This window comes from Epinephelus moara, chromosome 12 (genome assembly GCF_006386435.1).
Source record: "Epinephelus moara isolate mb chromosome 12, YSFRI_EMoa_1.0, whole genome shotgun sequence".
NCBI lineage: Eukaryota > Metazoa > Chordata > Actinopteri > Perciformes > Serranidae > Epinephelus > Epinephelus moara.
The window spans coordinates 13,591,092-13,606,514 of NC_065517.1; the positions used below are offsets into that span (position 1 = coordinate 13,591,092).

The window sequence follows — 15,423 nt, forward strand, 5'->3', positions numbered from 1 at the left end:
ATAATTTAGTGTCGGGGCTGGCTTAAAATTTTAAGTTGACTGAATTTGAGAGGACAAGTTGAATTATTACAAAATGAATTCAACTTGTCCTCTCAAATTCAGTCAACTTAAAATTTTAAGGCAGCCTGGAAACTAACTTTTATTTCATTTTTACATTTGCACTTAATCCAAATTTCTGTGCTCTAGGCACATTTTAAAAGATGATGTCTGCACTATTAAAAGAATCCACTGGTTCCACTGAATTTGAGAAGACAAGTTTAATTAATTTTGTAATAACTCAACTGGTCTTCTTAAATTCAGTCAACTTAAAATTTTTAGGCAGGCCTGACACTAACTTTTTTAAGTTAAAACAAATAGTTTATTTTTGTGAAATGATAATTATTACAGACAGCCATGTCGCCTGAGGAGCTGGTCATATATCAACATTTCTAACAATGTAATTTTGGACAAAAATCAATTAATTTCAATGGAAACACAACAATCTGTGGATTTACTCACAAAAAGGAGCACATGTGTTGAGTTCAGTCACATTTAGCTTTCCTTTTCTCTTTTACAGCTACTGACAGACAGAATTACTTTGCAGATTAAGATTTTTTAAACATAGCATATGATAAATTTAGAAAATATGGAACTATGCTTTGGTTAAACTATCCAACAGTATAAAGTAGTTAAATGTGCTACACCTTGACCAGCTGTAACTTCAAAAGGCTGCTTATGTGTAAAAGCATCAGTAATAATAGATAGATAGATAGATAGATAGATAGATAGATAGAATAGATAGATAGATAGATAGATAGATAGATAGATAGATAGATAGATAGATAGATAGATAGATATTATTCTGGCCAACAAGTACTTGCTGTTTATACTTTTGTACTTTCACTTGATTGAAATCTTTATTTCTACACTGTAGTATTGCTACTTTTAGTAAAGTAAAAGGTCTGTCTCCACCACATATGTAACTTTAAGTTAACTTAGCTGAGTCCTTTATTTCCTCAGCTAAGCTGCCATTAAAGTTGACAAACCAGTACTACCGTGCATCTGTTCATACATCATTTCCTGTCTTTGTCTAACCATCACTGCTGACACTTATTCTAAAGAACCACTGGCACCACAACGTCTTGCTACATTGCAAAATCTATTCCAAAAAATAAACATGACTGGGGTGTTGGTGGCTTAGTGGTAGAGCAGGCGCCCCATGTACAAGGCTGTTGCCGCAGCGGCCCGGGTTCGAGTCCAGCCTGTGGCTCTTTGCTGCATGTCACTCCCTCTCTCTCTCCCCCCTTCACGCTTCACTGTCCTGTCAATTAAAGGTAAAAATTGCCCTAAAAAATATCTTTAAAAAAAAAAATAAATAAATAAACATGACTGACAATGCTTGGCACAGCAGTTGGTTTTCACATGAATCAAAACCAGAACTGAAAACATAAAGTAGCTTTGACTGAGGCTCAGACACACAAAACGTGCACTTCGTGGTGTGTATTATATGATTCTATTGCTATCTAGAATTCCAAAGTGTCTTCTTATCTTTTGTATGACGTTAATTCTGAATAACTTGGTTTAAGTATGTACCTTAGGCAACAATAAATCTGAGACTGTTTCCACTTGCTTTTCCAGAGAGCAGGTATTTCATGTTTGCATAACTCAACCTATATCCTCCATGTCCCAGATTTCGTCTTATCTCCAAACCTTCAACCCTTTAACCTCAAGCTGAATTTGTTTAGTCAGCAACAGGTGAACCTGGGTGTTTTTTTCAAAGGTTTCCACTGTAAGGCCTGCTGTATTCCTCAGCAGGGAAACACTGTTTGGTCAATTATTAACTGCTTTATGGCTTTTACTGTTGGTTGGTATGCACCATGCCATCCCAGTTACACAAACACACCCGAACACATAGACTGTGAAGGCTTTCCTGAGTGGAAAGTCACCATGGTGGTGTTTTCAGCACCCTGTCGAGGCATCCCTGGAAACAATGCATGACCCAGGGTGAATGAAAACGCACACACACACACACACACACACACACACACACACACACACACACACATATACACAAACACTGGTGGGAGAGGTGGACATTTCTAGATCAGTCATGGCAATCATACCACAAAGTCATATTTCCTGTTGTACAGTTAATTTCGGGTAAGGCCGTGAATCCTCATGATACCAACATATACAGAGTGCATTTTGACATTTCACAAATTTCAAAACTCCTTATGCAATGCTGCTTCTGAGAAAGACTGGATACAGATAAAGTGAAAGTTTAAATTTTTGGTTGTAGACAGAAGAAACTGGAAGTTTCTAAATTACAACAGTCCAAGGCTTTGAGCTGGAAATGGCAGGAAATGAGTGATGAGGAAGGAAGAGAAAGAAAGAGCTGAATACAAAAGAGGAAAGAGCTCTGTATGACCTACATCTACTACTACACTTATTACTTATGATACAACCAGTGGTCTTACTTCATGTTCTCAAAGGTCATTCTCTGCTTAAAATCTGTCTTCAGAGAATCAACACCCCCTCTGTGAGCTGGAAAAGTGTTCATAAAGAGTTTATAGGTGCTTCCTTTTACAAAGAATAAAATATAGAAGGGGTGGTCACAGCTTCTGAGCATATTTTAGTTGAACACAATATGTTTGTTGTAATATACTAAGCACATTTGGATGAACTGCAGAGAAGACGATCACAGTGCTGGAATGGTTTGAGAAATGCTGGGATTTTTTTTTTCCCTCAGTGTGAAACCCAACCTGTTCTCTTTCCCAGGTCGTCAAATACCAATGCTTTGTCACGCCCCTGTCTGATAGTGACACACAGAGCACCCGTTGGCGTATCCATGTAACGCACCACTGAAACACATTGTGACACATAGTTAATGTAGTGAAACGCTCATGGTTAGGTTTAGGCAACAAAACTACTGGGTTAGGTTTACAAAAACGATGTTCTGGATTAAGATAAGTTTGTTACATAATGTTAACATTACATTAATATGTCACATGAGTGATATCAGTGCACGACGACAGTACGTAACCATGACATGATGTTAAAATACTTATTCTTATTTACACACAGGACACAAACTGTGGTCTCCTGGGTGAAAGTCCAGTTTTATTTGACCCATCCACCTCCTGCTGCTCCATGTGGACGTTCTCACTCTTTATACTATGTCAGTTGCTCTTAGTGTCAAGTATTGCCACAGGAACCTGGTCTCACTCTGAAGTCCTCGAAATCTGGCGCTTGGACAGTGACTTGCGGTGTCAGAAACCAATGAAAAAAGGCGTCCTATAATGTCGGCATGATACGCAGCTGGTTGCAGTTATCATTTAACGGCACCCAACAGCGTAAGGGGGAAACGCGGTGGGACAAGGACAAAAGTTAAGGCAGTAAAAGATAAAGGGGTGGATGGGAGGGGTGGTGGATGGGTCCAATAAACTGCGACTTTCACCCAAGAGAGCAGTGTCCGCGTCCCGTAAGATTCTGAAGCCAAACCCTGTTCTTTTTTCCTAAACCTAAGCATGTTTGTTTGTTGTGTTTGAGATTGTGTGTAAATGTTAAATTTCCTGTGAAAACGGGAGTGTATCTCGAAAGAAGAGGACTTGACCCCAAATCCCAGAACGTCAACAACCAATGCACCTAGGGTACCCTGCACATCATATATGGACATGGAAAGTCCACGACCAAAACGTCAATATGCGACAAGGTCGGAATGAGAATGTGTTGGCCTCATATGGGTTTACATTGGAGTTCGCTGACAGCTCAGTGCATCTCATAAAGACGCTAAAGGGTGACTTTGGTGTCGATATCACATGCTGAGGGGTGTCAACAGTAGTTCCTGACACAGTCCAAGCTCTCTGTTAAAAAAAACTGTCCAAAAACCTAAATAGAGAGGAAGGGAAATGAAAAAATCCATAGGTGAGGAATTATTTCTCCTGCTTCCAGCACATCTACTAGTTATTATACTGATTTTACCTTAATGTGATTAGTAGTGAAGCAACTACTGTATACCAACTTCTAGTACCACTACTCCGACTGGTAATAATGCCACTATTGACAAAACCACTACTACTCGTGTACACTTACTACCACTATAAAAAGAACTACCACTTCCATTGCCACAAGTATAGTTTAAGTATAGAATAAGTTCAATGTATTGAAAATCAAACTCCACTTCTGTAAAAGAGACTCTCCTACCATATCTACTAGTAACTGCTAACTGCATTAGCATCTCTCTTAAAGCTTCTACTGCTGCCTTTTTCTAATTGTAATGATAATAGTGTATTTTTAGGGTAGAAACCCTCTCTTAGCTCCTCCCAGGAAATCCCCGTCTGCCTCAGTAGGTGAGTAAACAAGATCAACCGATTAATACCAATTAAGACACAGAGGAGTAGTAGGTTACAGCAAAGCCATTTGACTGCTACAAAATGTTTTCACAAGCAGCTTGTGTTCAGTGAATTCAGCTTTGGAAGAAAACATGTAAAATTATATTGTCTTTACCTACCGACCAGCTGATCCTCAGGATAGTTTCACTTCTTGGGAAGGGTCACTTCATTTTAACAACAACAAACTGATCAATTCGCTTTTCAAAATCAGCTGAAGGAAGGAATACAGCCCATCACACTTCATCTGCCCTAGCTCTCTGTCCAACCTCATAGCTATATACCCCGGCTGATGAGATGTAAGCACAGAATAAATAACCGGCGTGTGTCACTCAGCTTGAACAGCGTTATTCACTCGTTAGTGAGGAATGACTGGAATGGAAATCCATGTCAGTGTCAAAACAGGGAGAGGAGAGCAAGGGGAGGATGGAGAGGACTTAGTTTATACTCATTTGTAGTGATTTAATGTGCTTTATTCAGCTTTATGAATGTTCTTCATATGATTAGGAACTTAAGTGTGAGGGTGTGGGGGAGAGGAGGAAAGAGAGGAGGAAGAAATACTGAGATAAAGTGAGAGAAAGGGAGAGAAGGGATGAGAAGGAAAGGAAAGACTGACAGAGAGGAGAGAGGAAAGGGACTAAAAGAAGTAAACAATGAGAAAGGAGGAAGACTGGGACAAGGAAAGAATAAGTAACAATGAAGGAGGAGAAAAAATAATTTGGAAAGGGGGATAGGTATGGACATGAGAGAACGACTGAAGAGGGGATGAAATGAAAGAAAAAAATAGGATGAGGGAAACAGAGAAAGTGGCATGATGAAGGGATGGAGAGAAGTATAGGCAAAAGTTAGAAAAAAGAGTTAGGAGGAAGATACAGAGGGGACGGGTGTATGGGGAGAAAAAAGAGGTGGGAAAAGGGAAGGAAAGAAAAGAGGAAGAAGGAAAGAGGGATGATAGAAATGAAGTATGAGAGGAAAGAAAAACTACAAAATGGGAAAGGGAGAGAAATAGGTGAGATAATGATGAAGAGATGGGAAAGAAGAGGAGGTGAGAAAAAAGTGAAAAAAAAAAGAGTTGGGAAAAGGGGGAGGAAATAACGGGAAAGGAAAGGAAAGGAAGAGAGCAGGAAGAGGAGGAAAAGAAGGAGATGAACAGAGACAAAAGAGAACAGGAAGAAAAGGAGGAAGAAAAGATAGAGGAGATCAAAGGATAGAAAGAAGTAAAGAGAAGGTAAGAAGGAGGGAAGGAGCATAGGCAAAGAGAAAAAAAGACAAGAGGAAAAGAGGGATGGATGGAAGACGGAGGAAAAAAGAGTATGAAAAGAAAGTAAATACAAACATAATGATGGAGTGATCTACCTAGGAAAGGAGGAAAAGAGAGGAGAGGAAAGAGTGAGGAAGAGGAAAAGACCGGGAGGAGATGGAGGAAGAGAGCAAGGAGGGGAGGAGGAGGGGGGGTCTGTCCTGTTATGGCAGAGCAGCTCGGGGTTGCTCGATTGCATCATCGCAGGATAAGCCTTCTATAAATAGGATGACGTCACCCCCCCACTGCTCTCCCTCCACCCTCCCCTCCGCGCTCACTAGTAGCATTCCTTATTGCGTCACGAGGCCCCGCCCCCGTTTTGTCTGCTTATAAACGGGTGATGCAATGTATCGGCCACAGGCGCAACTCAAAGCAGCGACAGGGAGCGAAACAGAAGGAGTGAAGCCAACTATACGAGATTATATTCTCCGGTTCATCTGACCCCAGTCACTCACAGTTTTTACAGGTAGGTCGGACTCTTGTTTCCGGGGGGGAAGGTTTGTTGGGGAGGACGGACGGTGTTGTCTTCAGTCCGTGTTGGAGCGCTGTTGTCCCGGTCAGTGTAGCGGAGAAGTGCCGCTGCTGTCCCGGGACACTTTACCAGAACTTTTGAACTTGTTTTCATCCGTCAGATTAAATGAAAATGTAAAGGATAAAAGCGTTTTGCCACAAATTTAAGCAGTGATTTGTGATTTTAAAGTTTATCTTTTTTTATTTATAACACTTTGAGAGATTTTACTTCCTCTGCTCGATCTTCGTAATGCATTATAATAACTTTCCAATTACGGTTTTCTCGGCATGTCCGATTTGTAGATTTTGTGAGTTAAAGTGAAGTATGTTTATGTTATTATTATTTTTACTTTTGAGCTAATGCAAAAGATTTAGAGGTTTAGTTGAATGAAAAAAAACTGTATTTATTCTCGGACACATTATAGCCCACATATATAGGACAAAATTGGAGAAATATTATGGCAATAAAATAACTAGCCTAAATGAAAAATTAAGTAACAACAACAAAAGACAAAACAAACAAACTGTGTATCACTTGCAATGTTATATTCATTAAAAAAATCAACACAATAACTCTCTAATAACTATGACACACTGTGGAAATATAATATAGAATAACTTTTATTTTATACACTTTATGTGCCTGTATCAATGTGTTTGTTTTGGTTTCACAGAGCTGACATTAACATCATAATCATCATAATCATCTTATCAAGCTGCCAGTCATAACTTGCCATGAGTCACCTTTCTGTTTGGATAACAAACATTCGTACCTGTGAATGACTCTTTTTAATTATTTATGGCGTTTTTCCAAATTATTTGTTGAACTTCAGGTGGCTCTCCACAAAAGCATATTTGACTCAGTGGCCATAAATTGTTCCTCCTCCCTCTTTATGTTGCCTTAGATAACATGTAATCTTGGGATTTAAACACATCCTACAGCTTTTGTTTGTCTTTCATAATTGTGCAATGTTTGATATCTGTTTCATTATTACTCAGCAAAAAACTTATCTGTGGTTCTTAATAATAAGTTTAAAGTGACTTTTACATGCTATACTACAACAATAACTTATTGTGTGTTTGTTCTACTTAATATTGGGATAAACTGGCTGTGCTGGATTTGTTACTCCTTTATGTTATCACTTTAATATCTTTATAGGCACTTATCATATTTTGTATTGAGCCTAGAGAGACTCTAATATTATATATTATATGTTTGTTAATTGTAGTATTTGTATTTTTTTATGTGTCTTGAGCAAAGTCTCTGACTCTGATTGACATGATAATAATCAGTTGACTCTTGTGTTCCCAGAATGATGCTGCAGCACTCGGGTCCCTCGCTGGCCGATATCAGCTGCTCCGCCCTGGTGCCCTGCCTCTCCCCGCCGGGCACACTCACCCTGGACGACTTCACCAATTTCACACCCATCGTGAAAGAGGAGCTGCGTCTGGCCATCCAGACCAAGCGGCTCTCAAACGGGCTCAGCGTTGACATGAGCTCTGATGGCGCCAGCTCCAGCTCGGACCGAGCCTCAGAGCACCAGGCGAGTGGATCTGGAGTCAAGAGAGAGGTGAGGCAGAGGGAAAACTACAGCATAGTCATCTGTTGTTTTGACACTGACTGTGTGTTTTACAAACAAGAGGTCAAATATTGACGGTCTATATTATCTCTCTGGTTCTCAGTTAACACCTCAGGAGCACGACAGGAGGAAGAGGAGGAGAGAGAGGAACAAAATTGCTGCTGCCAAGTGCCGCAACAAGAAGAAGGAGAAGACAGAGTCTCTGCAGCAGGTACTTTTCAACTTCTATTCTTAAAGTTTTTTGAGAGGTTTTTTTTTTTCCATAGAAAACTTATTTACTTATTTACTTATAACTTATTTTACTTATTTTGTTAAGCATTTTTCACACAACAAAAATAACTCTTAAATTGCATCGAAGAAGAAGCTTTGAAAGATATCTGAAGACTATGTCCAATTGGAGTTATGTTGTAAATAAACACAGTTTTTAACTTTATGTTGTTGCGTCAAGAGCCAGCTCTTAAAATCTTTTTAATGTAAAATCAGCAAACTAAAATTTTGCTCATGTAGAATTTATCTGTTGTTAAAGAAGTTAAGCCTTTTCTACCCTGAGCACTTGGTTGCTCCTGTTCAGAGATGACTCTGTATTTTGCCCATGCTGTGAAGTTTGTGGTGATTTTCAACATTTTTAGACTGCCCAAACCACACAAAAAAAGCCAAACACAGCGTTAACGCTGTAAAAGTACAGCATGAACAATCTCCTCCCTCTCTCTTCTTCAGGAGTCAGAGAAACTAGAGAGTGTCAACGCTGACCTGAAGGCTCAGATCGAGGAGCTGAAACAGCAGAAGCAGCAGCTGGTCTACATGCTCAACCTGCACCGGCCGACTTGCATCGTCCGAGCCCAGAACGGCCAAACCCCTGAGGATGAGAGGAACCTCTTCATCCAACACATCAAGGAGAGCACCTTACAACTCCACAACCTCACCTCCTCCACCTCAGCCACCTCCACTTCCTTGTCCACATCCATCTCCACAATAGCACCTCTAGAAGGCGGACTTTTGACCCTTGATCACATTCACTGTCCCAGTCACCTCTGAGCGACCATGTGTTTATGCCACTTTTCTAAGACTTGCAATGCTTCCATCCTGCTGCCATCGATGTAGCACAGACTGTTCGAGAGGCAGGTGGAGCTGCCACATAGACTTACAACCTGAGAATGACAGTGACATATAATAAACGCCATTCGGATGTCTCATGCACTGTCTATAAAGCTGCTATAGAGAGAGAGAGAGTGGCATAAAGTGACCTCAGCACCTCCCACTCCCTGAAATCGTAGCTGCTGATTGGACAGGAAGTGACACACAATGGACAGCACCTTGCCATGCATTATGTATTTCACTTTATTTTTTAAACATTACAACCAGTCAGGGCCAAGGACAGATGCCAAAGCACTAAAAAACAAAACAAAAACTTTTTTTTTTTTTTTTTTAATTTACTGGTATTGCGAATAGGTGAAAGTCTCATTTAGTGTCCGATTTTTGTACCAAAGTGTGTATTCAGGGTGATTGAGGCACATATTTTAACTGTTTGCCCACAGAGAAAGAAGACGCAGATCAACTGTGTGAGTGTGTTTGAGCTGCAAGCCACAGGCTTTGAAAAAGACATTATTTGTGCTTATTGTATGAAAAATGGTATATTTATTTAGTAACTACTGTATTACATGTCATTGTCGTTTCAACCCTGTCTGCTTGTCCTTTACATAACATGAACTACTAAATTTGCTGCTACTACTAACCACTCAGGACCTATGTTGGCTGTAGAAGGGTTTTTTTTGGCTTAATTTAAAAAAAAAAAAAAGTCAGGTTGTTTGCTATCAGGGTAGCAGTAGCAGTTACAAAAGGGAAATGTATTTTGCAGGCAGGGTTATAATTCTGCACTTAATGGAAACGTGTAGTAAAAAATTACATTATCATCATATATGCAGACGATACTTTACTTTTCTCAACAGTTTGAATTACGCTGATGAGCAAATTTGTCCCCAAAAATGATAATACTGTATAATTTCACAAGTACACTTTATTTATCACTGCGTTCCCTCTTAAAGTAAACAAATCTAGTGTTGCTTTTTACATCTTCTGTGACGATAAAGCTTCGCAAGTACGATTGTTATTTTTCAGTCATGTTTTCTACCTGAAATCTTGTATATTGTATCGACTGCGCATTAACTCTGTGCTACTGTATGTCAACACCGGACGCCTCCTTTGGTCTTGACAGTGCAAAACAAAACAAAAAAGATTGTTATTTTCTAAAAATGTATTTTTTAATAATAAGTTTTGGTTTGGAAGTTGTGTTCACTAGATATCATTAGCTAGGTATCAGAAGTGTTGCATCAGCTTTCGGCTGGTCCTTTAACGCGCCTGACTCTGAAGTTATGCAAGATGATGTGATATTATACTGTGTGTTATGAACTTGATCAGTATCCAGGCTTCAACTCACTGCCAAATATTTCCCTCTCTGTGGCCCATTCGCTTTAGAGTGAAATTATCCCTCAAGAGAAATGTGGTTTATTGCACAAACAGAAACTGAGGGAGTGTAATGAACGAGAGTTAAGGGGCTATTTTCTTGTCAATTACTAATCATAGCATCAATCTACAGTGCCCATCAATAGCCAAACATCTGCGAGCAAGACACTGAAAACCTCTTCTCCCTCAGTCATTGCAGTTCACCTTACAGCTAACACGTCAAAAGGCAACTCTGCTTATCAGTATTTGAATACTTTTCAGTAAGTAAACATTTAACATCATGGTAGCAAAAAAAGAGTTTAAGATCACTTTAAAAGTTTTGTCACTACTGGGATATATTTTCAGTTCATAACAGAAGAGTAATAATCTATGTATGAACAGCACATTACTGTCATGGTGAGGACTGAAGTTTTACATTTATGTTTGCATGGTAGAAGGTTTATATTGTTAGTATTGTGTGTGTTAACTTAAGAGTCACACAGTTAAAGGGACGCAGGCGTTCATAGTGTGTATGTTGTTTTTGTGGTTGTTCATTGTCCTGTCGCTAGTCATGGCTAGATAGCTAATAAGCGCTGAGTTCCATGTGTATGTATTCTATTGTGCCTACTTCTACTGGAGGCTGTGTTTTTCTCTGTAGCTGCTCGATTGTCGGAGCATTATAGCCTAAAAGAATAAACTGTAGGCTGTCAGGTACAACTGCACTGCTACTACCAATGTGTACTTCCATCTTTGTGATCTGTCAACTTTTGTTTTTGATACTTTGTTAATTAAAAATATGTATTGCAAACGTAACTGTTCATGGTGTCATTTTTTGGAAAAAGTCTGGTAATACTTTGGTTTTAAAGGATCCTATCCCTTTGATAGCGATCACATTAAAAATAGCAGTCTAGCAGAGGATCCCAGACCCCCATTTCATCGTTTCATGAGTGTGTGTGTCCCCCAATGTTGAAAAAAAAAATCAATGCCCAAGGTTATATGAATCCATTAAAAATTAATGCACCTTTTTATGGGCCACTCCCCCACCCCCATAGACATAAACAGTTAATATGCTGTTCTATGGCTCTTGACCAATCTTTCTACAGAATCCATAAACCATTTCGAAGTTATGTGCCACACCCACTGCTAAACTAAAACTAAACTAAAATAAAAATTAATAGACAAAAAAACAACAAAAAAAGTTTTGTCTTGAGATGACAGGCTTAAATTATTTCAGGTCAGGACATCAACCCTGCAATTTCTTGTACAAACACAAAGGAAAAGATATCAGGAAAACCACAGTGTTTCCTCGAAGTACACAAGAACAGCATTCCAAGATAAGCACAGGGAACCTGCTGTCAGAAAAAAATACCTTTAAATTAGAATTTTGTGCGTCATCCCCTCAGACCCCCTTTTTTCCCGCAAGGAGAGCACCTTGTAACATAAACATGAGTTCACCTACAAACTTCCTGCCTGTGAGCTCAGAGCAACAGCGTCTGAAAAAGAGAGACACGACTGGACATGCCCACTGTTCAGAGAGAGATAAGGAGAGAGTGAGACAGACAGAAAAACAGGGAGGGAGGGAGGGAGGGAGGGAGGGTATGACTTAATGTTTGTTATCTAGGAAATACTGTTCAAATCACAACAAACACACCGGCCCAGACCACCACTGGGTGCACACTCTGAATATTTAACCACTTTTCAGTTTGTAAAGGGTTAGCTTTTACAAAACTCTACCATATCATTAACCAAATTTGGTAAAAATTCGAATTAAACAGAGATGTGTTTAAAGCAGGCTGTTTGTATGTATACCTGTGAAAAGTAATGCACCACAATTCATATATAACACACATAATTAGGAAAGCTGCAATCACGTCACCAATGTGCTGACGGGAGTAAAGAAGGAAGTAGTATAAAGACTGAATGTCAGTGTAAGCAGGCAGGTTGGGGTGGTGGATAGGTCAAACAAACACAGGACCTTCCCCTAAGACAAGAGTATGCAATCTGCGGCTCCAGAGCCATGCAGCTCTTTAGCCCTTCTCCAGTGGCTCCCTAGCGCTGTTAAGCTATGTTTATAAGTTCATTTTATGCTAACATAATCTTGTGTCGCTTAATTTGTGAAGGGGCTGGAGTTTCTATGGTTGTGTATGACGGAGGATTTTGTTTTTGCCACTTGATGAATAAATAAAGATCGCCTCAAAAGATATCCACAGTCCTCTTTGTATCTACACAATGCAGACATCACTAGAGTCCACTGGTTACAATCATACAAATTGCTGTATTGTTATATGGTGCAAAATCTGATAAGGTGTGTGCAAATTTTCCATTTGCCTTCTTTGCCTCACTCAGGAAGATGCTTCATCTTTTCATGTCTTGGGTCAACATCACTGTAGCCTTTGTCAAAGTTAGACATCATTTGAATCGCTCATTGCAGTTGAACAATCATCTCTGACGTGGTTTTGCCACAACTGGCAATTTGCTAATATTTAATGTGAAAATTACATCACTTCCTGTGTGGCAACTCCAGTTTAAACACACTCTATTGGCACTGTCACGTTGCAAGCTGCTACCCAGAGAAATGTGCCTGAACAGCAACACATAAGCAGTGAGTACATCCACATCAAAGATTCAAGCCTAAACACCTTCCAGAACTCCATCAATCAGATGGCAAATATATTTGAACTAAAATAAGTTATAAACTTCAGCATAAACTCCTCACCAACATGCTAGATAGGTGGAGTTCACAACGCACAGGGTTTCAACAATCACACTTAAGTTGTTGCAAGTCAGTTTGATGGATGTTTTTATGATGTGACACTAATTATGCAATTACATAACCAGCTAACTGGCCTGAAGCGGTACACCCCACCCTTTAAGCTCACCACCATTAGGTTTGCCGGTTTCTGCTTAAAAATATCATCATCATCTCACATGGGTTTCGCTGGAACGCAAAGGTGATGTAAGGAAACACCGAAACAAGTCAGCGCCATTTGACTTTGTATCCAAGTTTCTGTAGTATTTCTATTTAATTCATGGCTGACTGTCCCTGGATAGCAAATCATCCTTAGTTTGTTCTCCAACTTATGAAGTCATTTTGTTTTATGTTGAGTCCTAAGGCTAATTTCTTTTCATTAAAGCATAAAAGAAAAGAACAAAGTTCAACAAGTTCATTTTCATAAGACTACGCTGTGGGTAAGATCAACAACTACCAAGCCACAGTGTGAGAACATGGGCGGTGCTCTGTTTGCTGGAGGGAAGTGTTTCAACCTGCCTTAATATTGTTTGATACACAAGTGGTATGTTAATTACAACATATCCAGGAATCACATCCCCCCTTCTGCTCTCCTCTGGTTTCTTCCTCTACCTGTTTTGAGACCATCCTTAAAAATGTTGGCTTCGCAAATGTGACATTTGTAGCAGGCCTTTATATTACATTTTAGTATATTCATTTAAAATAATGGTTGTGGTTTGGGCTAAAGCTAACCATTAATGAAGAACTTACTCTTTACTTTGAGAATATGGAGGAGAAAACACGATTATGAAAAAGTAGATAATATTTCGTCTGGTTATGGCATGCTTTCAGGGGTGAGCAAAGGTTCAGCTGTCTTTTCTGCAGGCTTTAATTAAATAGTTTGATGTGAATGCCGGGAGCTGAAACGTTGGTGGCATGAACAGGATCTGACATGAAGGTGTTTGTAATGTAAATTAGCCTTTTTTTTCCCTTCATGATGAGAAATCCTGCTGAAACACAACTCATTAGATCTTTATTCCAAGAAAAAAGTGTTTTTATAATAATGGCCCCTTCCCTACTCCCCCCACTAGCATCACCACTTCCAGCACACCTATCTTTGAACTTGGCCCTCATTTCGATCTAAACAAATCTCAACAAATACATTTAACAACAATAGTAAAAAAGACCAACGATAAGACTTAAAACAGAGGCAACTTATGACGAGGCACCATTAAGTAAAAGCCAAGCAAAAAACATATGACTTAAGGTTTCTTTTAAAAGTGTCTACTAAGATGGAGTCCCTCAGATGCTCAGACAGATTGTTCCATAGATTTGGCTGCAGTGGCTTAACGCTCATTCTCCATGGATTTTTGTGGAAATTAGTAGGATGACCAGCGTGCCAGCAGTAGAAGATCTGAGGGACCTGCTATAGGTACATATCTAAAAGGCATGTCTGAGAGATAAGCTGGTGCCAGGCCATTCAGAGATTTAAAAACTAATAAGAGAATCTTAAAATCTATCTAAAAACTGATAGGCAGCCAATGCCATGACTTTAACATAGGAGTTAAATGTGCTTTCTTTGTGGTCTTCATCAGTATTCTGGCTGCTGCATTCTGAACAAGTTGTAGGCGGCCAACAGCTTTTTTTAAGAAGACCAAACAGGAGGACAATACAGTTGTCAGGCTAAAGGTGCTGACACATCAAACCGACATTAAAGAACTAGCGGCGACGAAAGCCAACTGTTGCATCGTCTACATCGCCTCACGTCGCCCTGTGTCAGTTGCATTTGAACACACTACAAAGACTACATCCGACGGCCAAGTAGCACATATGTTCTGCGCCTGCGTGAGAGGAAATAACACAAAAAGGGAAACCGGAAGTCTGAGGAATGCATGAGATAAACAAAGTAGCGGAGTGAGAGAGTGGTACATCCTGTCAGCCGTGGGGTTTCCTATCTGTGCAGCCGAGCATCGCAGCACCTCCACGGACTATTACATCCAGAAGGTCCCGGTGTTTCCTCCACAGGCTCCACTTCACTCAGCTGCCCGACAAACCCACTGCTTCTTCCCACTTTAACCTGAATAACAAACCGGGGGTCGGTGCTCTGGTTGGATCCAAACGGAGAGCCGGGGCTAGTTGGGAGGCTAGCGGAGGCTAACTGGCTGTGCTTCCCTATGGTCATGCTGCCACTATTCAGGTTAAAGTGAGAAGAAGCAGTGGGTCTGTCGGGCAGCTGAGTGAAGTGGAGCCTGTGGAAGAAGCACCGGTTAGCCCCGGTTTCACTACAGGCAGATTCACTCGCTACAGGGGCAAGGAAATAAAACCTGAACAGCCAATCAGAGTGATCTCTCTCACCGACAAGCTCCGCTGCCTATTCAACATGCTCAATCGGCCGAAAAGCCGCTACAAGCTCCGCTGCCTATTCAACATGCTCAATCGGCCGAAAAGCCGCTGACGCCGATGCCGATGCCGATGCCGAAGTGCCGACGGTGTGGGACA

The 15,423-nt window shown here is 40.2% G+C and overlaps 1 protein-coding gene across 1 annotated transcript; it reads left to right on the plus strand.

Annotated features, from left to right (window-relative positions):
* Positions 1–5,988: 5,988 nt before the first annotated feature.
* Positions 5,989–11,009, plus strand: atf3 (activating transcription factor 3). Its single transcript, XM_050058422.1, has 4 exons — positions 5,989–6,133; positions 7,490–7,748; positions 7,861–7,968; positions 8,475–11,009. The coding sequence occupies exons 2-4, from the start codon at positions 7,491–7,493 to the stop codon at positions 8,790–8,792; spliced, it is 684 nt and encodes a 227-aa protein (XP_049914379.1). The 5' UTR covers positions 5,989–6,133; position 7,490; the 3' UTR covers positions 8,793–11,009.
* Positions 11,010–15,423: the final 4,414 nt, after the last annotated feature.

Bases quoted from the DNA above. Each gene is read 5' to 3' on its own strand.
- atf3 (XM_050058422.1), top strand. From the start codon at position 7,491: ATGATGCTGCAGCACTCGGGTCCCTCGCTGGCCGATATCAGCTGCTCC. The intron at 7,749-7,860 runs GTGAGGCAGAGG...TCTGGTTCTCAG, and splicing joins GATCTGGAGTCAAGAGAGAG to TTAACACCTCAGGAGCACGA. The intron at 7,969-8,474 runs GTACTTTTCAAC...TCTCTTCTTCAG, and splicing joins AGACAGAGTCTCTGCAGCAG to GAGTCAGAGAAACTAGAGAG.